Here is a 25,250-nt window from a genome sequence, read left to right on the forward strand (position 1 = left end):
CGCAGTGACGTGGGCGGGCCGAGGGCCGGGTGACGTCAGAGGCTGTGTGTAGCGATGTGTGTGGGGTTCGGAGCGGCGCCGGCACAGCGAAGGCACAGCGAAGGCGGCGGGCGAGCGACGGCGACGGCGGGCACAGGTGCGGCCGCAGGTCTCGAGGGGACGAGAGGGGCGTGCGGCCTCTGGGGACGCTGAGGCGGCGGCGGGGGTGATGGGGAGGCCACAGACCCCCTGGACCTCCCCGGGGTGCGGAGGGCCGGAGTGGGGGCGTCCGGGATGCGTGGGGTCCCGGGCGGGGTCTCGGGCACAGGGCGCGCGGCGGGGGTCCCACGGGTGTACAGGCCTCGCGGGTCCTGGGACGGGTCGGCTGGCAGGGGATGGCGCTGCACTTGACCCGAGCGGCCGAGACCCGGGAGACCTGGACGCCGGTCATCGCCGCCATCCCCCGGCCGTCTGAGCTCCGCGGGGATGCCCCGGGCTGGCCCCAGCTCCGAGCGGCCGGCGACTCGGGCTTGCGGGCTTCCGGGCTTGGCGCCCAGCCTGCCCGCGCCCCTCTGGGTGCCACGGCTCGGGGGTAGGTGAAGGGGGTGGGTGGCACAGCCCTGGGGCGCCGAGGTAACCCCAGAGAACTTCCCGCGGACCGGCTGCGTGGGGATTTCCATCGGCGGCCCCCGCAGTGGGGCGATGTGGGGAGGGCACTTGGGGTGATCCCAGTCTCGGGTGGGGGTTGGGAGGACTCCTCCCTCTACTTCCTTCTGCCCCCTCTCACCTCGCCAGACGTCCGGAGTCCCCGGCTTTCCTGTCCTACCTCCCTTCGGTTGAAGATGGGTGGGTGTCTGCGTGGGCGCAGGGCTGTGGTGCGCCCCCGGGCTAGGTCATACCTCCTGCCCTTTCCCTTGGCTCGCCTTGGCTGAGGTGTCCCTGGAGTGGCGAAAGTCACAGTACGGCGGCTAGATGGCTTTCGGCGGTCATCCTTTGGGTTTGTGTAAACGTAAATCGCGGGGAGTTTAGAAAGCAAAGGTTTTTATTTATCGGCGTTCGTTGCATTTTCTCCCGAGGGGAGTGGAAAAAGATTTCTTTTTTCCCCCACTCTGCCTCCATTTGCATTCTTTGTGAGGTCTGTCTGCCTTGTGCTTTTTTGTCCCGGATTAGTCTTGCTCAAGGATGGAGATTTCCAGGCATGGAGTCTTACAGCTTTTGGCTTCCATTAAAGCAAATTCACTAACCTTTTAAAGGGAAAGTTTATTTTTTTTCCTTAATTTCAGAAATAGTTTATATTGACTAGATGAATTAATCCACTTGAGACTAACTTGGTTACATATGGTAGGTATATTAACATGTATCTGGTTCTTTTGGAGGGTGGAACCACATATTTTTTAAAATGAAATAAAAGCTAATTTTTTAATTAAAATGGCATAGTTGAGAAAGCCTCTGGTACTGAGTTTTATTTATTTGTATTCTAAATTTGTGCTCTTCCTTGTTCGGAGGGATATTATTTAATGTTCCTGTTATCCATCTTCTGGGCTGCTTCCTATTTAAATGAAGTTTCTTTTAGATAACTCGTGTTTGATTGAAGGAAATCACTCAAGTGTTACCTTTGGTAAAGTGAACTGAGTTTAAGATTAAGAAACTGGTTTTAAAGTGACCCTTTGGCCTCTGGAGCATATTGAGTTGTAACTCTCCCCACCCTTTCTCTTCTCCAGGTCAATTGAAAGAAGAATGAACTGTAATCCTTGAAGATAACTGGGCAGTTTTTTTTTTTTTTTTTTGGATTATAGAAGTTCAGATTCTTACTGGTGTTGGAGGTTTAGACAAGTCTTCAGTTTGTGGACACACAGCAGCAGACCACCATTTTCAGTGAAGATTAGCGCCCCCCCCTTTGGTTTCCTTGGCAAAAATTAAACCGTTGCATCATTGCAACTCCTGTTTGGGTGTGGTTTTAGGATATAGTAATGGCATACACTTTCCAATGCTTTGCTTAAAAGACAAGACCACCAAACTCTACCATTACACCAAACCTTGCTCATCTTGAATTCAGAAATTAGCCTTTTTTTTTTAATACAAATATCTGAAGAACTCAAGAAAACAAGACTTTCCTCAGAAGTCTGCTTATTGTTATATTCTTTATTGTTAGATACAAAATGAGAAGTTTTGTAGTATTTTCGGTTATCTCCTAAGGTATAACTAAAAAAAAAAGTTGCACAAATCTATCGAGAAAGAAAATTCATCTTTGCAAACTAAAAAAATTTCTAAGGGAGCCATAAGTATTTGTATACATTATCCCTTTCTCTTCAAATTAGAAACTGAGTACAACATGCCAATTGCAGACTTAATTATTTAAAACACCAGTGTAGCCATGGAAAACCTACAGTCCAATTTTTCCTTAGTTCAGGGTTCAAATAAAAAACTGAATGGAATGGAGGATGATGGCAGCCCTCCCGTGAAGAAAATGATGACAGACATGCATGCCAGTGGAAAAACGCTGACCAAGGTGAAGAAGGAACATTTGGATGACTATGGAGATGTATCAGTGGAGACAGATAGAGACCATGCTAAACGAAACTGTACTTCCATCCCCGAAACTTTAAATTTAAACCCCAGCCTGAAACACACACTGGCACAATTCCATTTAAGTAGTCAGAGCTCTTTGGGTGGGCCAGCAGCATTTTCTGCCCGATACTCCCAAGAAAGCATGTCGCCGACTGTGTTCCTGCCTCTTCCATCTCCTCAGGTTCTTCCTGGCCCTCTTCTCATTCCTTCTGATAGCTCCACAGAGCTCACACAGACTGTTTTGGAAGGGGAGTCTATTTCTTGTTTTCAAGTTGGAGGAGAAAAGAGACTCTGTTTGCCCCAAGTCTTAAATTCTGTTCTCCGAGAATTTTCACTCCAGCAAATAAACACAGTATGTGATGAGCTATACATATATTGTTCAAGGTGTACTTCAGACCAGCTTCATATCTTAAAGGTCCTAGGAATACTTCCGTTCAATGCCCCATCCTGTGGGCTGATCACATTGACTGATGCGCAAAGACTCTGTAATGCTCTACTGCGGCCTCGGACTTTTCCTCAAAATGGTAGCATACTTCCTGCTAAGAACTCTTTGGCCCAGTTAAAGGAAACTGGCAGTGCCTTTGAAGTAGAACATGAATGCTTGGGCAAATGTCAGGGTCTCTTTGCACCTCAGTTTTATGTCCAGCCTGATGCTCCCTGTATCCAGTGTCTAGAGTGCTGTGGAATGTTTGCACCCCAGACATTTGTCATGCATTCTCACAGATCACCTGACAAGAGAACTTGCCACTGGGGCTTTGAATCAGCCAAGTGGCACTGTTACCTTCATGTGAACCAAAAATACCTAGGGACACCGGAAGAAAAGAAACTGAAGATAATTTTAGAAGAAATGAAAGAGAAGTTTAGCATAAGAAATGGAAAGAGAACCCAGTCAAAGGCAAGTTTGCTTTTTTTAAGTAGTGATTTTGAATAGTGGTAATGGCTTCTTAATTCTGTGTCTATAGCTTTGTATTATGAAGCCAATGTCTCAGCTTACTCTTTAATAACAAAAAGCCATCTGTGTTGTGTTTTCCAATTTTGCCCATAAAGTGTTTTAAACTGTCTATTCCCACCTGAGAGAAGTAAATCTTTCCCATTTTACAGGTTAAGAGAATGAGCCTCTGAGTCTCAAGACTTTTCTAGACTTGGAGGCATTGTGGCTTCTGTTGGCCAATCTTTCACACGTCTTGCTTCTTGACTAAATCTGTTGCCTAGAACTCACGATAGTTTGCACTTTGGTGTTGTTATCTCCATTTGCAAATGATACAGCTAGCTAAAACTGGTGTGGTGATGGTTCACAACTGCCTTTCAGAGCTACACCAGTGGTTTTTGTTGTTTCTGTGCTTGGAGATAGAGGATTGAGCTGTACTCAAGTCAGATCGAGACACTTACCTGAGTAGTTTGTACTAGTAACCAGGATTTGGGGTTTTGGTTTTTGAAGACAGAATTTCTCTGTAGTCCTGGCTGTCATGGAACTCACTCTGTAGCCCAGGTTGGCTTCGAACTCGCAGAGATCTGCCTGCCTCTGTCTCCCAAGTGCTGGGATCAAAGGTGTGCTACCACCGCCTGGCTCCGGATTTTATTTTTAATACAAAAGAAAGGAATGCTTTTGAAAAATTGTGACAGACAAAAACAGAATAAAGACTATTTCAGAATAACAAAATATTATTATAACTAGCTATCAGCAAAAGAGATCTTTTTGGTTTTTTTGAGACAGGGTTTCTCTATGTAGCTTTGGAGCCTATCCTGGCATTCACTCTGGAGACCAGGCTGGCCTTGAAATCACAGACATCTCCCTGCCTCTGCCTCCCGAGTGCTGGGATTAAAGAGTGCGCCACCGATGCCCAGCCGCAAAAGAGATTTTAACATTACTCTTTCCACAGCACTATTTGGTAGGCTAAGATAACTAATTAAGATTTGAGTGCCTGGATGAAAGACAGTTTGAAGTGTTAAACCTTGATGTGGTTATTATATATATATATTTTACTTCCTTTAAAATTCATATGTAATATACCTAGCACAGTTTAAAATGTATTGAACATTAGTCTGGAGCTGTTTTTCATGTATAATTTTACTCAATTCTTGATAGAAGATTGGCCACATTTTAACAACTTTATAAAGTTTTCCACTATTTAGGTTTCCCTTTGAAATACCACTTTCTTTCTGTTTAACAGAAGAAAGTTTATTAAGTAACTCAAGGTTGTTCACAGCAGAGTTAGGGAGGCTTAAATTTAATATTGGGTGTTTTGTGCCTTTGAGGGAACATCAGTGTCCTCTAAGACAGTGGTTTGCTGCTGAAGTTCAACATGGAGAGAATTCAGCTCAGACTTTTCCTTGGGGTCACCTGCTGCTTTCCCAAAAGTTATCACTCCTCGCCGGTGGCCACTAGATAAGTTTTATTCTTCAGGTGTAGTGTTAACTGACTTAAAGCAGGATTGACCTGATGCCATTACTTCAAAGTGTGAAACTTGCCTATAGCTTCTCCTTGTGTGGTGTTGGAGTTCCTGCTCGAGACCTAAATTTGAAAGTGCAGGGCGCTCCTTTTGATGCTTCTGTGTAGCCTCAGCTAATTAGGGCCACTACCCTTCATGTCTGACTGTGGCCGAATTATATACAGGACCCTTACTCTGGTCGTCATTACTTTTGATAGGCATTCTTAGAACCACCTATTTTGTGCTTGGGTGAAAACCCATATGGGCTTGTTTTGTAAGATAAACTTACTGAGACAATTGAATCTGTCCTTCACGTGGGATACAGTAATACAGATACATTTTTTGGGAGGGTCTAAGTTTTTCTCAGTTTGCTGGAGGTTTTGTGCCATGTTTACAATTTTATGTGAATTGAAGGAAGTTAGGGGAATTTAAGAAAATTTCATCAAGTCTTTTAGAAGAAAAAATTGGATTTGTATTTACCACATGCTTAAGCAGGTTTTAAAATGCTGCTAACTGCATATTTTAAGATTTCCTTCTTTGAACATGGAGAGGTAGTTTTTAAGGATCTGTGAGGGAAGTGACTTGGACCGTTTCCTCCTGTCCATGTGCCTGGTGTGTGGCTAGTGGCTGTAGAATGAGTTGAAGGTAGATTTTCCTGAAGCAGCCGAAGCTGCACTTGAGGAATAGTATTAGAGCTTACTTTAGCACAGGCTCTTCAATTTTTTACTGCACAAAAATTGAAATACTTACATGGGAAAGTATTCTGAGAGTCCGGGGATTTTAGTTGTTAGTTGTCAGACAAACCAAATTGATGAGGAAACTCCATTTTAAAAAAAATCAAATCAGGCGGGGCAGTGGTAATGACGCACACCTTTGACCCCAGCATTCAGGAAGGAGAGGCAGGCGCATCTCTGAGTTCTGAGGCCAGCCTGGTCTACAAAGCTACATAGAAAAACCCTGTCTTGGGGGGAAAGAAATCAAATCAGTCTTTTGTTTAACCTGAAGACTGCTGAATATTTTAACCTGCTATGTGAAGGAAATAATATTCACTGTGACCAGTGTAATTTGATAGGGTTTATGTAGTCAAAATACTGGTTTTGGATTAAAATAAAAAGAAACCTGAAAATATAGGCACTTGTTAGAAATGTAGTGACTTCTTTTAAGGAACAGAAATTATATTAGTAATTCCAACAAGGTGCTTATTTGCGTTAACTAACATTTAATTTGCATAGTTAGATATATTTAGATTCTAGGAATAGGTGGGGTAAGGTTAAGTGTTCTTGGAGAACTGTATTCTTTGTAGAAACTAAAATATTTTGGACCCTTTCTTAGGCTTTCAGAAAAATGCATGATGGGTCTGGGCACATAGTTGAGTTGGTGGAGTTTGCCTAATTTGCACAACGCCCTGGGTTTGATTCCCAGCACTGCATAAGCCTGGGGGGTGGTGCACCTGTGTTCCTGTATTTGGGAAGTGTAAGTAGGAGGGTCATCCTTAGCTACATAGGGAGATTGAGGTCTACATGAGACCTTGTTTCAAAAGTAAAAAAGTGCATATAATTTTAGATATGCTTGGGTGTTGCTGTAGAGTGGGTATTTCCAGACTCTGATGGTAGGTTTTTGTTGTGCTTTTTATTTTAAAAGGTTTTTGTGTTTTAGAATGCACAACTAATAATGGAAAAAAACTGTTTTCCTAATTTTTTTTCACCTCCTAAGTTGGTATTCAGACAGATAAGAATCAGACCCACTGAGTTTCTGCTTTTAGAACAAGGCTAAGGCAAGTTTGTATGCAGATAAACCTGAAGATTATTTTCAAGCAGCTAGGAAGAGGTCATTTTTGGTTAGCTGGTAACAACTGTAGGTGATTCTTCACCTAACACTGGACTGACCATTTCTGAATCACTAGTTAAGAGTGGTTTGTGCTGAGCTGGAGAGAGAACAACACTGATGGCTCTTGCTGAGGACACAGCTTTTGTTCCAGCACCCAAATGGTAGCTCACAACCATATGTAATTCCAGTCCCAGGGGATCTAAAGCCCTCTTCTGGCCTTTGAAAGCAACAGTCACATAAATTTATTCAAACAAACACTCATACACACAACACATAAAACTTCTTTTTAAAAAAGGGTGGTATGTGCCCTTAAAGTATTACAACTAAGATTTCAAAGTCAGACTGGTTTGCTCTAGTACGATAGTGTAGTTTTACTTTGTGCAGCTAAGGGAGTACTGGTTTCTAGGTTATCTGTGATGCAGACAGATGCCCTGAAGATAAACAACTTAAAAGTATTTTCTCCTGGTTGGTAGAGAAAGTGCTTAGCTTGTATTAGCCCTGGGTTGAGCTTCAGTTCACCTGTCCCTGAAAAAAGCATTGACCCTTCTACTCCCTTTAGTTTTGCATTTTTGTTTCTGCAGTGATCTGGAACATATTTCTCCTCTCTTCCAGGGTGCTGGATGTTTAGGAAACATACTTGTTATAACCCTAATAATGTAAGCAAGTACATTTTTTAATATTTGGTGTTAAAATTTTTTGTAGTTCTGAAGTCAAACCCAAGGCTTTGCCCTTGCCAGTCATGTGTTCTACTACTGAGGTAGGAAGCCTCCCTAGCCCAAGGATATCCCCCGCCCTAAGACAGGGTGTCTCTGGGTAATACTGGAACTGGCTCTATAGACCAGGCAGGCCTTGAATTCAGATCTGCCTGCCTCTGCCTCCAAAGTACTCGGATTAAAAGTGTGCACCACCACCCAGCAGAATAATTTTTTAAATAATGGCTTAACCTTTTAAAATGTATTTAGCTTATATATACAACTTAGTATAACTTATCAAATGAAAGAATGAATGCAGAAGCATTTTGTATAGAAATATCAGATGGTATTGAATTATAACTGAAATATCAATATATACATGGGAATTCCTCCCAAACATCTTCGTTTACCAAACATGTGCAACAGGTCTGTCATAAGACAGAAACATTTAAAAATTATATATACTTGTAGACTGCAACCCAAATAGGTATGTGAGTTGGTTCCCTTGGAGATGGTGCCCATTCGAAGTCTGGTTGAGATTACCTTGAGGTTTTGGATAATGGAGCCCAGCACAGTCTTGTTTGGATTGGGTCAAAGTTTGTTTGGTTCACCATTTTCTTTGACAGTGGGTTTTGATACGGAATTTATAGTGATTGAGTTTTCGGAGTTTTTTTTTTCCCCCCACCTCCCCTCCCAGTGATTTTATTCTTTTAATAGTAGGAGTTCCCTGATTTTATTGTAAAGTTTTAGAATGCTTTGGGAATAGTACGCCCATGTTTTAATAAGTATAGGATATATTAATTTTTAACCTAAAATGGAATTGTTAGCACTATTTTTTAAAGACATGATTTTTAAAAAGTTAGATATTCTTTTTTGTTTTGAGTTCCTTTCGCTACAACTTTTCATCTGTGGGGCTCCATGAGAGAAGTAAGCCCCACAGAAAATGCCTAGGGAGATGGCTTTGTCAATTCTCCTAAGAGAAGTGCAGAGTGTACCATTCCAGTGTGCTGGAAAGGGTTAGTTTACCAAATACAGTGAGTGTCTAGGCATTTTTAACTCTCTACATAACCAGGTTGAGAAGGTCAGAAGGAAGGAGCATGAAATCATTTTAGTAGATCATTAGCATATAAAAAGCCAACACAAAACAGAATAAAATAGAAAATTGAGGATATTATACACAGTAAAGCCAATTTTGTTTTTGTTTTCATAGTGAACATTATTTGAAAGCCCAAATCAGACCATATTTTTTAAATGCATGTGTTTCCAACTAAGGAAAATAAAGCCTTACCTTTATTTTTAATTATAAAAGAATACGGCAGACAAATGGAATACTCATAAAAAGAGAGTAGATGGAATGCAGTGATTAATAATAGCAGCAAATGTAAATCATCTAAACACCCCCAATTAATGGCCAGATTTACTAGATTGGCTAAAAATAGCACAGTTATGTGCTGCCTAAAAGAAAACCATTTCAGGGGCTGGAAAGATGGCTCAGCAGTTAAGAGCACTGGCTGCTCTTTCAGAGGACCCGGCTTCAATTCCTAGCACCCACCTGGCAGCTCACAACTGTCTGTAACTCTAGTTCCAGAGGATTGAATACCCTCACACAGACATACATGCTAGGAAAATGCCAATGTAAATAAAATAAAAAAAAATTCAGATATAGAATCGGTGAAGTTAAAAGTTGAAGCATGGAAAGAGATGACACCTGAAATTTTAAAAAAAAATTATTTTGGGTTTGGAGAGCTGGCTCAGTGGTTAGACCATTTACTGTTCTTGCAGAGGACGAAGGTGTGGTTTCCCACAGATGGTGATTTACAGCCAGTTCCAGAGGATCCCTTTGGTACCATTCAATACATGCAGGAAGCCTTAGGTTTATATATGTTAAACATTTTTGATGTATTTCAGTGAAAATACTGTTACAGCATTGAGATTGCTGCTTTTCCTAGTTGGCTACAGCTGCCAGGGTTACCTGAAGGAGTCTGAATTGGGGTGCTACCTCAATCAAATTGGCCTGTGGCTTGTATTTGGAGCATTTTTTTTTATTGCTAATTGATGTAGGAGGGCCACCCCCTGGGCAAGATATTCCTGAGCAAGCCAGCTTTCCTTCTTCAGTTGATTCCTGCCGGAGTTGCTGTCCTGAGTTCCCTCAGCGATGGACTGACTTAGAAGCGAAAGCTATGTAAACCCTTTCTTTCATCCCCAAGTTGCTTTTGGTCAGTGTTTTGTCACAGTGACTGAAAACAAACTAAACTGTGCTTAACTATCTGAGGATGTGGCTCAATGGCTGGATGCTTGACTGTCGATCCCAAGCACCTGGGGTGGGAGGGGTCCATGGGGGCGCGCAGGACAGTGATGTTTACTATGTAAAGTTTATAGCAATAATTATAGCATAAAATTTTATTTTCTTAGTTTTTTTGTTAATTCCGTGACAAGAGTTTTATCAGTACAAGTTGCAAAGGGAGAGCTGTGCTACCAACTTCACATGAAGATTTAAGATAATGATTACGTATTTATTAAATGAAGAATAGCCTTTGCTTTCCACCTGGGCTTTGTCAGGTGTGTGGGGAGTTTGATCTTTTTAGTGTGAACAATAGGCACCAATTTGACTCCCAGTTATCCATGGGATCAGCCCTTGAGAAGTTAATACAGGTGCTTAGATCCTAGTGTTTCAGTTTTGCATTAGGTTAATTCTCAATCAGGTGAGGCATAAATCTAAGCCTGAAAAGCTCCTAAGTAGCTACTTGCTATCTCATAACAGTTTTATTTCAGTTGTTGACACACTCATTTACAATATGCTGGGCACACTGAGGAACTGGATACCATCTGAGGGATTGGGTTTCTTTTAGTAAAAGTTGTTGGCAGCTATCTGGTAGAAGGTGCTTTGTATAGTTCTGAAATCGTTCATTAACAGCTTAAATGTCTTTGTTATATATGATATAAAGACCCAGGGCCAGGGTATTACTTCATACCTGAGGAGGCATTTCTTAAGCAGTAGCAGCTAGGTTATCTAGTAGTGTCCTTGGCAAGGTTGCTGACAATTTATGTTGAACTTATTATATAATGATATGCATTTAATGTGCATTGTAGTTTATTTTTGATTTAAGTGTTCCATTAAGACTGTTAAACTGTCCTGTAGTGGCACACACCTTTAATCCCAGCACTCAGGAGGCAGAGGCAGGTGGATTTCTGTGAGTTCAAGGCCAGCCTGGTCTACAAAGTAAGTTCCAGGACACAGGGGAACCCCCCCCCCCAAAAAAAAAAGACTGTTAAACTTACCAATTGGTGTACTGTCTTTGAACACAAGAATTTAAAAATGATATAGTAATATACTTGTAGCATTTTTAGCCTTTATTGTATGTGTGTAGGTGTTTTGTCTGAATGTTTGTCTACATCACTTGCACTCCTGTGACTGCAGAGAGATCACTAGAGGGTGCCAGGCCCACTGAGACTGTAGGTACAGATACTTGGGGATTACCATATGGGTGCTGGAAATTGAGTCTGGGTCCTCCTAATCACTGAGTCATCTTTCCACCCTCATTTGTAGGTTTTTGGGGTTTCTTTTTTTTGTTTGTTTTTTTGGGGGGAGGAGGTTGAGACAGAGTTCACTGTAACAGCAGCCTTGGCTGTCCTGGAACTAGTTCTGTAGACTAGGCTGGCTTTGAACTCAGAGATCTGCCTCTGCCTTCCAAGTGCTGGGATTAAAGGTTTGTGCCACCAATGATGCCTGGCATATTTGTAGCATTTTAAAAAAAATTCTGCTTTTCAAAAATTTTGGGGGTGGGGGCAGCAAAATGACAGTGGGTAAGGGCATTTGCCATCCATCATACCTGATGACCTGAGTTCAGTCCCCAGGTTTCACATGGTAGAAGGAGAGAACTGTCTCATGAAAATTGTCTTTTGAGAACACACATACACACACACTCACATTCTATTCACACAAACACATACTCTCATACTCTAAAAGTAAAAGCATTTAAAACTTTAAAAGTGACTTAATTTTATTTTTTATTGGGGTTTTGGAAGTCTCACCAGCATTTTAAAGCATTGTCCCATTTTTTTAAATCAGTGTTTTTCACTACAAATTAGAGAGTATAATATTAATCTATTAAAATTAAAACTGAGCGTACCACTTAGAAGACAAGTTTATTCTTGAATGTAAGTCTGGGACTCATAAGGACTTTAATGCTTTGAGCAGGTGAATGTGCTTTGTATTTAAATTTCTTGTAAAAAGCAAAGTCAGTTTCCCAAAATTGTGTCATTGTTAAACTGATACGAAAGCATCATTTGTTAGGCTATCTGATTATGCAAGGCTGTGTATACGAAGTCAGTTAAGATGCAGAAGTCTAGGGAAACTTTGAAATTATTACCTAAATCTCATTTATTAAAAATGAACTTACTGTATATTTTGGGATCCTTTAAATTTGCTTTTATAGGTGTTACTTTGGTATCTAGTAGAAAAAGAATCTTTGGATTGAAATAATGTATCTGAAACTTTGCTTGTGTGTGTGTGAAATGGTGCCAGCTGTTCATTTTGAGGTAGATGGTGGTGGGGCAGTTCAGCAGTAGAAGCATTTTAAAATAGGAAGGCTGTCTTAAACTACTAAATGATGTCTTTCTCCATCTGCCAAGTGATAGGATGCATATTGTGTTAATGTTTAGGTACAGAAAGGAGTAAATTGTCCCACATTGAGTGGTAAGATAAAAGGCTCCCATTCTGATAACTAATTTGTATTTCTGATCAGGAGCATTACTGCTGTTCTGTTTAATTATATTCTTTTTTTCCCCCCTGAAAACCTAATTTGTATGTTGACACAAATGTTGGCTTAGGAGAGAAAATCTGGCCTCTTTGTGAATGTTCCATTTTGTAATATGTGCTTAATTGTTTTTAACATGTAGTTAGGATAATTTGTTAGATGTGTTTATGGCTTACCACAGCATTTTAGGCAGAATTAACTTGCAGTACTTTATCACTGTTGGCATTGTGCATTTTCTTAGGATTTGTAGTATTTAATTTGTGCACCAGAGAAAATGCAGCCAAATATGTTCAGCTTCCCTTGTGCTCCATGGAGGAGAATGATACCAAGAAAGGTGGCCAGTAACCTTGTACTACTTCCACCTCCTTTGTCCTGTTGTCCTCTCCTCTTTGTTGGTGCTGGAGATTGAACCCACTGCCTCACATATCCTAGGCAGATCCTCTGCCATGGAACACTTGCAGCTCCTTGCCACAATAACCTTACAGTGCTATCCTGGAATTACTGAGCTACCCAGTCATTCAAAATCACTCAACAAATACTGCATGGTAGGCATGGTGCTAGGTACTGAAAATACAGAAGTAAAACTATCCTTGGATTTGAAGTTACCGTTCAGTCTGGATGGCCACTTACTAGGGCTGTGTTGGGGAATTAGATATTGACTAGGGACAATACTAGCTTCTGGCAAGAGTGAGAGTCAGAGGTTCTCAATACTGTGTGCTTTCAGGGTCCTGTTAAATTACTTGAAACTGATTCCCAATGTATGAAATTGTTTCTGTTGGGCCGTGCCATTTGAATGTCCATTTTAAAACTTGAGACCAGATAGGAGCAGTCACTAAGTTTCAAGGAATGAGAGAGACATAGCACTGTGGGAGAACACTTAGTAGATGAGTCTTAAAAATGTGACACTTGCTCTGTGGCCCTGCCAAGTGGGCATAAGATTAGCTTCAGGGAATGGCTGTGAAGTCCAGTGGTCACAGTGCTTTCATACCATGGTCAAGGCCCTGGGTTTAATTCCTGGGTTCTATCCCTTAAAAGCACACTAATTAAAGAGAAGTCATCTTTCCCTCAGTAACTTTCATTCCACATACTTCTACAGACAGAGGCACCATCGGGAATGGAATTGCCATCCTGGTATCCTGTTATAAAACAGGAAGGGGAACATGTTTCTCAGCCACATTCATTTTTACATCCCAGGTAAGTGATTTTTCATTTGTTTGTTTGCTTGTTTGATTCATTTATTAACAACTGCCTGTTAAGAATGATTTCAGGAATTAAAACTTAAGTCACTTCCCTTTAGGTTTTCCTTGTTACTGATTACCTCTGAAGATTTAGAATTGTTTTAGACAAGTACATTAGGACTGAACACACCTTTTGCTTGTTTTTAATTATAGGGAAATTGTTTAGATATTTTATTAGAAAAAATCAGGGTCTAAAATGAAGTGAACTGTAAGTTGTATTAATATTTGCAGTAACCTTTATTAGGTATTTGTTTTTCTAGAAATAAAAATTTCTACTTTGAAGTAGAAATTGAAGGAATCAATTTCTTTTTTTTACCTATAAGAGGGAGACTGACTCTTCAAGAGTGTGTTACTTTGCTGTTTTGTTGTTTTTTGTTTGAGACAGGTTCTCACTAGATAGCCCTGGCTGGCCTCCTTATGTAGTCCAGCTTGGACTTGAACTCACGGAAGTCTTCCTACTTCTGCTTCCTAAGTGTGCACCTCTGCACCTGGCCTTACTTTGAGGTTTTGAAACTTGGATATTTTATAGTAACCATATCCTTCACAATCCCGTGTTTATTTTTTAATAAAAGTGCATCCCAGTTGTCAGTCTTGCTTTATGGTTCACACATGCACATAGTCACCATCATGCAGTTTCCAAATAAGTCTCCAGAGCACTGTTAAACAGAGGGTCTGTTTGCTTAATTTTAAGGCAGAATACTGAGTATTTAGAACCAGAGAAAAAGAGTAGTAACATAGGTATCCTGCACAAAGAGATGTAAAAGGAGATTAAAGTGTAGGGCCATATCTTCTCAGTGTTAAATATTTCAAATTTGTTATGCAAGGCTTGCAGATAACCTACTGAGCAATTTTATGTGAACTTTGAGAAAAGTCAGTAGTTGTTCTTTCCGTTTTAATTTTGTATAGTTTATTATTGCTGCTGTATTAAGAATTTTAAGAGATTGCTCTATGGGTTTTGTGTCAACTTGATACAGCTAGAGTCATCATAGAGGAAGGAGCCTCAGTTGAGGAGATGCCTCCATGAGATCCAGCTGTAAGGCATTTTCTCAATTAGTGATCAACCTCCCAGTCCATAGTGGGTGGGGCCATTGGTGGGCTGGAGGTCCTGGGTTCTTTACAAAAGCAGGCTGAGCAAACCCTGGGGGACAAGCCAGTAAGCAGCACCCCTCCATGGCCTCTGCATCAGCTCCTGCCTCCAGGTTCCTGCCCTCTTGGGTTCTTGTCCTGATTTCCTTTGGTGACGGACTGTGATGTGGAAAAGTAAGCCAAATAAACCCTTTTTTCCCCAACTTTATTTTTGATCATGGTGTTTCATCTCAGCAATAGAAACTCTAAGATAGGTTTTGATGGAAGCATTGCCTGGTAGCTGGGCAGTATTCCAAGAATATGTTCTTTCTCTCTGAGGCAAATAAGAAGGTCCCTGGGAGCGCCTCATTGACTCAGTCTCACTGTCAAACACTGCTTACCTGTGGGAAGAAAATAGGCGCCTAGAGCAGCTGCCATCCTGTTCTCTCTGTGAAGAACTTCATGCTGTAGTTATTATGTCTTGAGGAAGGGTCTTTCTGTACAGCCCAGGGAAGCAGGCCTGTACTAACTATGTCACCTAGACTAACTCATGGCAGTCCTCCTGTTTTGGCTTCCAGGTCTTGGGATTATAAATGTGAGGTACCATACCTGGTGTTTCATGGTTCTGGTTCTGGTTCACAGGTGCTTTTGAGGGAGAAAGCAGAGACTCACCTTTTCTCTTCAGTATCTCTTTAGTGTTTTGAAATTGCTCTTAACAAAAATCCCTCAGAGTTTTGCTGTCCTTAAGTGCTGACTTTTTTCTTTGTATTTTTACATTGATTGTTCTAGTACCAGAAAATGGAATTTATAGAAAGATGCCACATCTTATCTTAACGCATGATATATAATGTGTGTTTTGTTTTGCCTGTCTGTTTCAGCTACTATTTGTACATGTGTGATAAAGTGGTTGCACCGAATGTGTCACTCACATCTGCTGTACCCCAGTCTAAAGAGGTCACCAAGACAGAGACAAGTAAGTTCATCTCCAAACAGTCAGAAAAGCCTCATGGTAGTAGTAAACATCAAAAAACAGTGTCTTACCCAGACGTCTCACTTGAGGAACAGGAGAAAATGGATTTAAAAACAAGTAGAGAATTATACAGTCGTTTAGGTAAGTATTTAGAAGTTATATTTTTAAAATAGCTAGTTAAGAAACTCATTTACTCGGTATTTTGAAAGTCTTTTCTATTTAAGGTAATTTCCCCCCATATAATCACAGCTTTTACTTTAAAACAGTTCTAACTTGAAAACTCGGGGTGATTTCTTTGCACTTCAGTCGTGAGCTTTCTGGAATGGTGGCAGCCTGTGGAGGCTGAGTGAGAGGAAGGTGCAGAGCTTCAGTGCACATGACTTTCTCATCTGCCCTTTCTTCCTTCCTTTGTTGGTAGAGTTCTTTAGCGGTTCCTTGTCTTTTTTTCTGTGAGCTGAGATGCTGTTTACCTGTTGCTGAGTGTATTTAACATTGAACTCCTGTGGTTCAGGAGGTTCAGAACTGGTGCTGATTACACAGTAAAGCAAGGTTGGGGCAGACAGATGGCATTGACACACGTGCTGACTGGTATTGCAAAGAAAACCTGCATGTTTCCTATGCCTTTAAAAATGCCACAGGCCACTGGAGAGGTGTACATGTTGATGCTGCCAGGGTTTATTGAGCATTGTGATTTTGCTCAGTGCCCTGCAGTTGAAGTCATCTAGCATCCTTGGGTTGTCAGGCAGTCTTGCTGTAACACTACTACTTTCATAAAGGTCGACATCTTCCTGGATTTAAGCTGTTATTGCTGTGACTCGGTTTCCTCTGAATTGAACTATGATGGTAATAATTCATACATCATTAAATTTGCATTGTTTGGCTCCCCAGTTAATTAGATGTCTCAGCAATAAAGAGCACCTGTTCTTTGTGAGGACCTGGGTTTGGGTTTGATTCTCAGAACCCATGTGGTAGCTCACATCTTGCCTATAACTTTAGTTGCAGGACATTTAATCTCCGCTGCAGACACCATACATATAAACACATGATATACACACATACATGCAGGCAAAACACTTGTGCATATAAAAGCTAAATCTAAAAAACTAAGTCAGGTGTCTTTGACATTCCATGGAACTTAAAAGTTTGTCTTAAGTGCAATCACCATGTTGTGAAAAGCATCCCATCTGTTTGATCTCAGGGTATTTTCATGGCTCCAGTAGGAGTCCCTGGCACCTGCTGGCAGTCACCTCTATTCTCTTTTCTTTTCACTCATTGTCAGTGTTTGGTCTTATGTATGTGCTTATTCTGGACATTTTAGAAAAAAGAAGGGCAGTGTGCATGTTTTTATTAGGCATGTTCTCATCTTGTGTTGTAGGTAGGAACAGTTTCTTTTAAGAACTTAAGTGTTTTATATGCTGTGTTTTGTTTATCCCCTCTTCAGTTGGTGGATGTTTTGCATTGTGTCTCTATGTAGTTATTATGAAGAATACCTACAACTTGTATGCAAGTTTTAGTGTGGACATGTTTTCAGTTCTTCTTAGTATATGTTTAGTTGGGCCATGTAACTGCTAAGATTTTTAGTGACTTAGATTTTTCTGTAGTAACTGCACTGTGCTGGATTTCTCAGTAGTTTTTGAAAGTTTCAGTGCCTTCACATCTGTGTCAACACTTGTTCCTGTCTATTCTGAATGCAGTCATTGCAGTGGTTATGGTAATAGTGTCTTATGTGGTTTTGGTTTGTAATTTCCTAATGATTGTTGAAGCTGAGTATCTTATGATTTTCTGGACTGGATATTTTACTTGAAAAAAAAAGTCTAATTCGTAACATCTGCTTGTTTTTAAATTGGGTTGTCTTTCCTATTGAGTTCCAGGAGCTCATTTTATATTTTGGTCTTATTAGACATACGATTTGCCATTCTGACAATTCCCTTTTACTTTCTTATTAGTGATACTTAAAGCATATGAGATTGCAGTTCTTATGCAGTTGAGTTTAGTTTGCTGTCTTACCTCAGGTGTCATACCTAAGAAAGCATTGTCTAGTCCAAGGCCAGAAAGGTTTGTGCTTAATGGTTTCAGCTTTTATGATTAATTCTTTGATCTCATATTTAGGTCATTTAGAATTAATATTTATACCATTTTGAGGTGGATTTTGAGACAGGATTTCTCTGTAACCCTGGCTGTCCTGGAACTCACTCTGTAGACCAGGCAGGCCTCAAACTCAGAGATCCACCTGTTTCTGCCTTCCAAGTGCTGGGATTAAAGGTGTGTGCCACCACCCCCTGGTCTTGAATTAATATTTATATACTGTGGGTAGTTCCACTTCTTTTTTAGTCTCTTTCTTCCTTTCTCTCTGTCTGTCTGTCTGTCTGTCTATCTCTCTCTCTCTCTCTCTCTCTCTCTCTCTCTCTCTGTCTCCCTGTCTCTCTCTCTCTCATGATTGATTTATTTAATATGTATACAGAGTTATGCCTGCGTGTATGCTTGCAGGCCGAAGAGGGCACCAGATCTCATTACAAGTGGTTGTTAGCCACCATGTGGTTGCTGGGAATTGAACTCAGGACCCTGGGAAGAACAGCCAGTGCTCTTAACCTCTGAGCCATCTCTCCAGGCCTAGTTTGTTTCTTTACATGTTAGTATTGCTTCTCATTTGTTGAATTGTCTTAGAACAATATTAATGGCAGTTGATGAAAGTATGGATGTACTTCTGGACTCTTTAAGTTCTTGGAAATTGAGTTTTTGAGGCATAAGATCCTCACTGGTAGCGCAGGCTGGTCTTGCATGTTGACTATATCAGCCTCCTGTGCATTGGGATCACAGGTGTATGCCATTTACCACTCCTGGCTTGGACCTGATTTTTTTTTTTGTTAGCTTTTAAGTTATTGTAGAAAATAATAGGCCTCATTTATTATATTTACATACATACATGTCGTTTATTTTATTTTGCTCTAAAAATAGGGAATGTTTCACAAGTTTGTATGTCATCCTTACTCAGAGGCCATGTCTAATTTTGAATTATTCTACTTTTCTCATATATGCTATTGAAGTGAGCACTTGGACTCTGAATTTTTTGCTGATTTAATTGTCTAATCGTATGTCAGTATCACCATTTTGATTGCATATGTATGTACAGTATGTGTTTGTGTACATATATATGTGTGTGTATATATACATATATATATATACACACATATATGTATACATTTGTGTGTGAGTGCATGTGGAGGTTAGAGGACAATTTGGGTGTTAATCTTCACCTCTTATCTTGATGGTCTCTTTGTCGTTTGTCTTTTGAGTTTCTGGGATCCATCTGTATCTGCCTTTCTTTTTGCCTTAGGAAGGCTGGGTTACAAATGTGTGCCACCTCACATAGCTTTACAAGGGTTTTGGGGCTCAAACTCAGGTCTTCATACTTTGTGGCAAGCACATTACCAGCCCCACATTGTGATTTATGTAGCTTATAGGGAGAGTTGAAGTTGGGGGTTGTGAGCCCTCCAAATTTATTACTCTTTTGCTAGATTGTTTTAATAATTTTGAATTTCGTGCGTTTCAATGTGAATCTTAGAATGAGCTAGTTAGTTTCTGTGAAAATAGGAGCTGGGGTTTGATGTGGATTATACTGGGTAGGTTAAGTTTTTAGTCTCAAAAAAGTATTTTATTGCTTTTGAGTTGATTTATAAATTGAATTGTTAATTTCACTTATGTATTGTTTCAGTAACTTTTTGCCAGTGGTATTAATACTTTTTTCCCCCTTTCTTTTTTCTTTCCAAAGATCCACTGATCTCAAATAATTCTATGAGTAAAAAGAAATCTGAGTCTACTGTTTGCAACTTGGTGAGAGACATAAGCAAGCACGATGCTGAAGCTTCCTCTCCATTTCTGGTCAGAGATGTTACATGTGAGGATGACAAGGGAAAGATTATGGAAGAAGTGATGAGAACCTATGTAAAACAGCAGGAGAAGCTGAATTCAATTCTGCAAAAGAAGCAACAGCTTCAGATGGTAAATTGTCTTAAATAGTCACTGTTATGATAAATTTAATAAGAAAATCAGAATGAGATACCGCAAAGGGACTTGGGGTGGTTCCATTTTATACTAAGAAGCAGTTCTTTAGTCAGTCACTTCTATATAGACATGCTATCATAGCTAAACTTTAGATACTTGGTGACTTATGTTTTTCTAAGGATATGGAAATAAAGAACTGTCGCTCTTGTTACAGGAAGTGGAGATGCTGAGCAGCTCTAAGGCGATGAAGGAGCTCACTGAAGAGCAGCAGAATCTGCAGAAAGAACTCGAGTCTCTGCAGAACGAACATGCTCAGAGGATGGAGGAGTTCTATGTGGAGCAGAGAGACTTGGAGAAGAAGCTGGAGCAGGTGATGAAGCAAAAGTGCACCTGTGACTCGAATTTAGAGAAGGACAAAGAGGCTGAGTATGCGGCCCAGGTGAGAGTGCACCAGCCAGTCTTTCAGCATGGGGTGGGCGGACACTTGCCTCCAAGGACTTAGTTCCTTTAGTTCAGCCAGGCTGGGCTTCAGAGTGGAGAATAGCACAGCTTTATATGCTCCACTAAGATAGCTGTCTTGCCCTCCTTTGTTCCCTCTCCCCCTTGTTCCCTCCCCCCCTCCTGTCTCCCCCTCTTCCTCTTATCCCTCTTTTTTGGTGGGGATGTGGGGAGAGGTGCCTCCAATAAGATTTTGGGTTTTTTGCTTTGTTTTTGGAGACGTGGTTTTTCTGTGTAGCCTTGTAGAGCAGGCTGACCTAGAACTCAGAGATCCACCTGCATCTGTCTCCAGAGTGCTAGGATTAAAGGCATATGTGCCACCACTCAATATTTTTTTAACGTTTATTATTTTCAGTTTTAATTGGGATTCTGTAATTTAGTTATCTGTTAATAATGTCTAGTGCTCTCTGTATAAAATTTTGCATCTTTTTGGGCTAGGAATATAGTTGAATATTAAAACACCTGCTTAACATAGATAGGACCCTGGTTCAGTCTCTAGCACCATATAGTTTTTTTGTTATTTTGATATGATAAGGTGAGCTTTTGTTCCAAGTTATCAAACATGAGTAACTCTGTTACTATTACAAATATGGAGATGATGAGCACATTAACATAGCAGCTGTGGAGAGTCGGAGTGTTGCTATAAGCCTTTGTGACAGTATGCTACATCCTCATTCCTCTAATACTCCTATTCCTTCAATTCCCTAACATGTCAGATGTCAAAAGTAGGTGTTCTGAGATATGCATGAAAATAGTTCATTTTGTAAAAAGCAAATGGCAGTTTGTTTTATAACCATGGTAAGGTGATTAAATGGGAAAAAAAATCAAAGTGATGGAAAACTAATAGTCTTTTAAATTTTACAGTTGGCAGAACTGAGGCAAAGACTAGACCATGCTGAGGCGGACAGGCAAGAACTCCAAGATGAACTCAGACAGGAGCGGGAGGCAAGACAGAAGTTAGAGATGATGATAAAAGAGCTGAAGTTGCAGATTGTGAAATCATCAAAGACCACCAAGGAATAGGAGCCGAAGAAGAGATGGATCTGTATTTGGTCAACAGGGATTTGTGTTTGTCACTTACTTTGGAAATTGAATTCTGTTGTCTTGCCATATCTGCATGAAGATAGCTAGACATTCTATTCATTTATAGGGCAGCAAAATGAAGAGATTATATATTAGTACATAAATTTTTCCACTTTCCAAATGATAAGTGTATGCTTCTTTGAACTTTTTCCAGTCAGCTTGGTGATGATAACCCATGTAATTTCAACCTGTAGACATCTACCTGTATTTCTAAGGCAAGCCTAACAGTTACATATTTTTCAAAGCTGTGGTATGTGATGGGAAATATCTGTCAGTTTTATTATGCATATTTCAGGCTCGATTTTAGATACAGTGCTGATGTTTATGATGCAGAGTTCCTCAACCCTGTATCATCCTTCTCATTACAGAATATGTTACTACAGAATCTCCTTTTTCTTTTTTTTTTTTTTTTTTTTTTTTTTTTTTTTTTTGTTTGTTTTTTTGAGACAGGTTTTCTCTGTGTAACAGTCCTGGCTGTCCTGGAACTCACTCTGTAGATCTTGCTGGCCTCAAACTCAGATCCGTCTGCCTCTGCCTCCCAAGTGCTGGGATTAAAGGTGTGTACCACCAACGCCCGGCTGAATCTCCTTATATACCATGTCTGTTTTTAGTTTGTTCAGGTTGTGGAGTAAGGTTCCTCCTAAGAGCAGTTTTGCTGATGGAATGATAGTACCACCACCCCAACATGCAGTGGGGGGAGTGTGCATTGCTGTGCCCTGATGTTGCACACAAGAAGCGGCTGGAATTTGTCTTTCATTTAAGAGTGGCTATATCTAAATATGTGTGTGTGACTTCAGAAAATTAAAATGATTACTGAACTTTTGGTAATAGTGCTGTGAAAGTACTTCATGAGGAAAATGGACTCCACTGATGTACATTGGTTCCTATGTAATTCATAACCCTCTTGTACAGTTTTTGTATGTAGTCTTATAAAGGTCTCACTGAAATTTATATAATGGATTTTTTCTTTTAAATTATAAAATATAAATATCTTGAAGGTTATTTTGGACTTTTATATGTTTAAATGTTATCTTAAAACTTGCACGAATGGACCATTATGACTCTTTAATCTTAAAATCAGGAATTTACAGTCAGCTAATAATATCTGATAGGTTAATAATCCATAATTAAAGTATCTGCTGCTAGCAGGAATTTTAGATAATTTTTAGGTGACAAATGAATTCCGTGATTTGGGGAAGGGCAGCCTCTGCACTTTTGTTTTTATTTTTTTGCACATTAAAGTCTGACATTTTTACCAGAGAATTTTATCTTAGTTGATGTTTGGCTTGATATTTACTGGAGAAAATTCTCAGTGAGCATTGTATTTTTCTTTTTGTTTTGTTTACCCTCCAAATTGCAGGGTTCTTGTGGCCTCTGCCTCCCAAGTGTTGGGTTTATAGGTGTGGGCCCCATCACACCTGGCTCTGTGTGTGTGTGTGTGTGTGTGTGTGTGTGTGTGTGTGTGTGTGTGTGTGTGTGTTTAGGGAGATTTCCTGAAAGTGGCAGTAGCATCATCGCCATGTTTTATGTTTCCCAAGCTGTCTTATGTCACTACGTTAAGTGACTTGATAGCTATGCTTACGAATAACGTAGAGTTATGGCTGTCATTGCCCCAGTGGTATTATCACGTACCTGCTTATAGTCCTATTTTGTTTATGATTCATCTAAAAGCAACTTTTCTGCTTTCCAAAAGGGAGTTTGCTTTCTAAATATATTGTGACCTAAAAGAGGATTTACTATGCTTTATAATTTAATGTGTTGACTTTTGTAACCTCTTTGAGGAGAAACATGTTAAATTGCACAGGGACCATATATGCCATTTTATTTAGATTTGGAGAAAGAAAAACCACAGGCATTTGTAAAATAGCTTTAGCTTAGTTGTCAGTTATAGCACAGCTTGGCTATGTGGGAGGCAAACTTACACCATTTATTTTTCTGACTTCCTCAAAACTTGTACTTCCGTGCTACTATAGCAAATGTAATTTTTCTAGTCTTTCAATGAAACTTGCCTCATGACATAGTTTAGCATAGTCTACTTCCCAGAAGATGAAAGGATGTGCCATAGTTTTCTGTCTGAACTTCCCTTAAAATAATTTTTAATCAACTGTAAATATTATACCTATTGCTGTTGAGAGTAACTTTTAGTTACATTGCACCATGTAGCTTGAAAACAATTGAAATTCTGTAAAACTCCCAAAGTGACCTCTGCTTAAATTTTCATATGAAACTTACTTTATGCATGCTCTTTTTGTGTGCTGGTTGCTATCTTAAAGTTTATTTTGGTGTTAGGTCTTGTGGTAAGTTCACTAGGCAAGCAGATAGTTCCTCAAACTTCATATTATGTTTAGGGAAAAATGAGACCATTTACAATGAAAAGCTGTGTTTAGGAGTGGATTGTAGAGTTTGCAAATGGAGGAAAGATGGTGGTGTTAGCTTTTATAGTAAGTGATGCTTGCTCTGGTGGTGATAGTCTCTCTGTGGGCCAAGTCTGGGAGCTCCTGCCTCTGTCAAGGAGACTCTGAAACCACCTGCCAATCACAGCCAAGACTTTGAACACCAAAAGATTCGACCAACAACTTAGATTTGGCTTGAGCTTTAATATTTTTGGAATATATTCTTTCGCTTGAATTTCTTGTGTTTTTGAGGATAAGGATGTTTTATGCTTCTTGAGCTAATTTTATAACATTTAATATATAACCTGTTTATATGTAAAATCTTTTGTACAGGGGTGGGGTGGGAAGGAGAAATGAAAAAATTCATGTGTACATAGTGAATTATAAAGCAGACTGAAGTAGGTGAAACAGTGAGTACCACTTTGTTCGAAGGTTCCTGTAGCCTTTGAAAGTTACACCAGAACAACCAGTTTCTTTGTGTGTCTGTGGCTTGTTTGCAGAAAAGCAAAATGAAAAGGAAACAAAAGTAGTAAGAAATGTGTGGAGGTCTTTCCCTAGCAACAGCTTCAAAGCTGCTCATGAAGGGTTTTTTATCTGCTTCTGGAAGGTGTGCTCAGTATGTTATGCTCTGAGTGGGTGGGGAGGAATGTTTTTATTTGTCCATTGTGCTAATTTAATCCTTAGGGCGCAGGGCATTACAACTGATGACAAACTGTTCACATTGTACATCTCTCCTGCTCTTGGATGTACTTGTTAACGGTTCCATGGAAGCAATCAGCAATACATGATATGAACTGCTGCATTATATATTACCCTTGTGTAACTGAGATATTTAAACAGAACTTAATTTTTTCTTTTTCTAGTGTAAGATACTTAAGCATTTCCACTATTGGAAGAAAAACATATATGGGTATTTTGTATTGTATCTTGTTTAAAAGGACAGTCTTTTTTAATCTTCCCACTTAGATGGCTTTTAAAAATACATAATACAATTTGAAGCTTGTTTAGAAATAGAATTAAATGTCATGTATATAGTGTTACTGTTTTGGAATTAGGAAGTGATCAAATATAAAACATTTTAAAATTAAGCCCAGAAAACAAAATAGTGTTTAAAGTTAGTTTAGTATAAAAGAAATTTATAAGATTTTTTTCTTCAATATAGATACCTCACTTGAAAATAAAGAAAGCACAGCACACTTAATTCTCATGAAAACACCCTCTTAAAATAATTGTTAAATCTAGGACATTGTTTGAGTTGTTAGAATTTGTGATAAATATAGTTGCCTTTAGCTTTTCTGCTGGAAGTACTTATATTGGCAATTTTAAGGCAGTGTAATAGTCTTCAATTATTCTTCAGTTTCTAACCTGTGAAGGCAGTAAGTGAATGGTCCCTTCTGCAACTACTGAAGCAAATTGACTATATTGAACATAATTCAACTGGTAATTTTGCCAATGTGTATAGTTTTATGATTAAAATTGCTGTGGTTGGTTGCATTACATGACACACAAAACTGTCCTCTACCTCACGTGAAATAAATATTTTCTATGGTTTTACTAAAAAAAAAAATAAGATTCATCTATCTGGTTACTTAGTTTACAAATTTTGGATTATATTTATTGAAACATGACATACTGTGCTCTTAGCTTATACCTCAATTGTATTTTGTGCTGTTTTCCATTTTCATGCCTTGTACATAACTTGTATAGATTGTGGATGATATTCCCAATAAAAGCTTTTAATGCCAATGA

At 39.7% G+C, this 25,250-nt stretch overlaps 1 protein-coding gene and 1 non-coding gene across 3 annotated transcripts; one reads left to right on the top strand and one right to left on the bottom strand.

Annotated features, from left to right (window-relative positions):
* Window positions 1–25,250, top strand: Skil (SKI like proto-oncogene). 2 transcript variants are annotated; one of them, XM_027392061.2, is made up of 7 exons: window positions 1–136; window positions 1,701–3,442; window positions 13,349–13,446; window positions 15,434–15,666; window positions 19,295–19,524; window positions 19,742–19,966; window positions 20,890–25,250. In XM_027392061.2, exons 2-7 carry the CDS (start codon window positions 2,354–2,356, stop codon window positions 21,046–21,048), a joined length of 2,034 nt encoding a protein of 677 aa, XP_027247862.1. In that variant the 5' UTR covers window positions 1–136; window positions 1,701–2,353; the 3' UTR covers window positions 21,049–25,250. The 2 variants fall into 2 exon arrangements, with proteins under 2 accessions (XP_027247862.1, XP_027247863.1); XM_027392062.2 differs by having other exon boundaries at window positions 15,434–15,528.
* On the bottom strand, window positions 18,473–18,576 carry LOC113833045. Its single transcript, XR_003480590.1, has one exon. It is a non-coding gene; the product is annotated as a U6 spliceosomal RNA (small nuclear RNA).

Source organism: Cricetulus griseus (genome assembly GCF_003668045.3).
Source record: "Cricetulus griseus strain 17A/GY chromosome 1 unlocalized genomic scaffold, alternate assembly CriGri-PICRH-1.0 chr1_0, whole genome shotgun sequence".
In the NCBI taxonomy this organism is placed as follows: Eukaryota; Metazoa; Chordata; class Mammalia; order Rodentia; family Cricetidae; genus Cricetulus; species Cricetulus griseus.

Coding starts and splice junctions, on each gene's coding strand:
- Skil (XM_027392061.2), top strand. CDS start 2,354: ATGGAAAACCTACAGTCCAATTTTTCCTTAGTTCAGGGTTCAAATAAA. Junction 13,447..15,433: donor CATTCATTTTTACATCCCAG/GTAAGTGATTTT, acceptor TGTCTGTTTCAG/CTACTATTTGTACATGTGTG. Junction 19,967..20,889: donor AGGCTGAGTATGCGGCCCAG/GTGAGAGTGCAC, acceptor TAAATTTTACAG/TTGGCAGAACTGAGGCAAAG.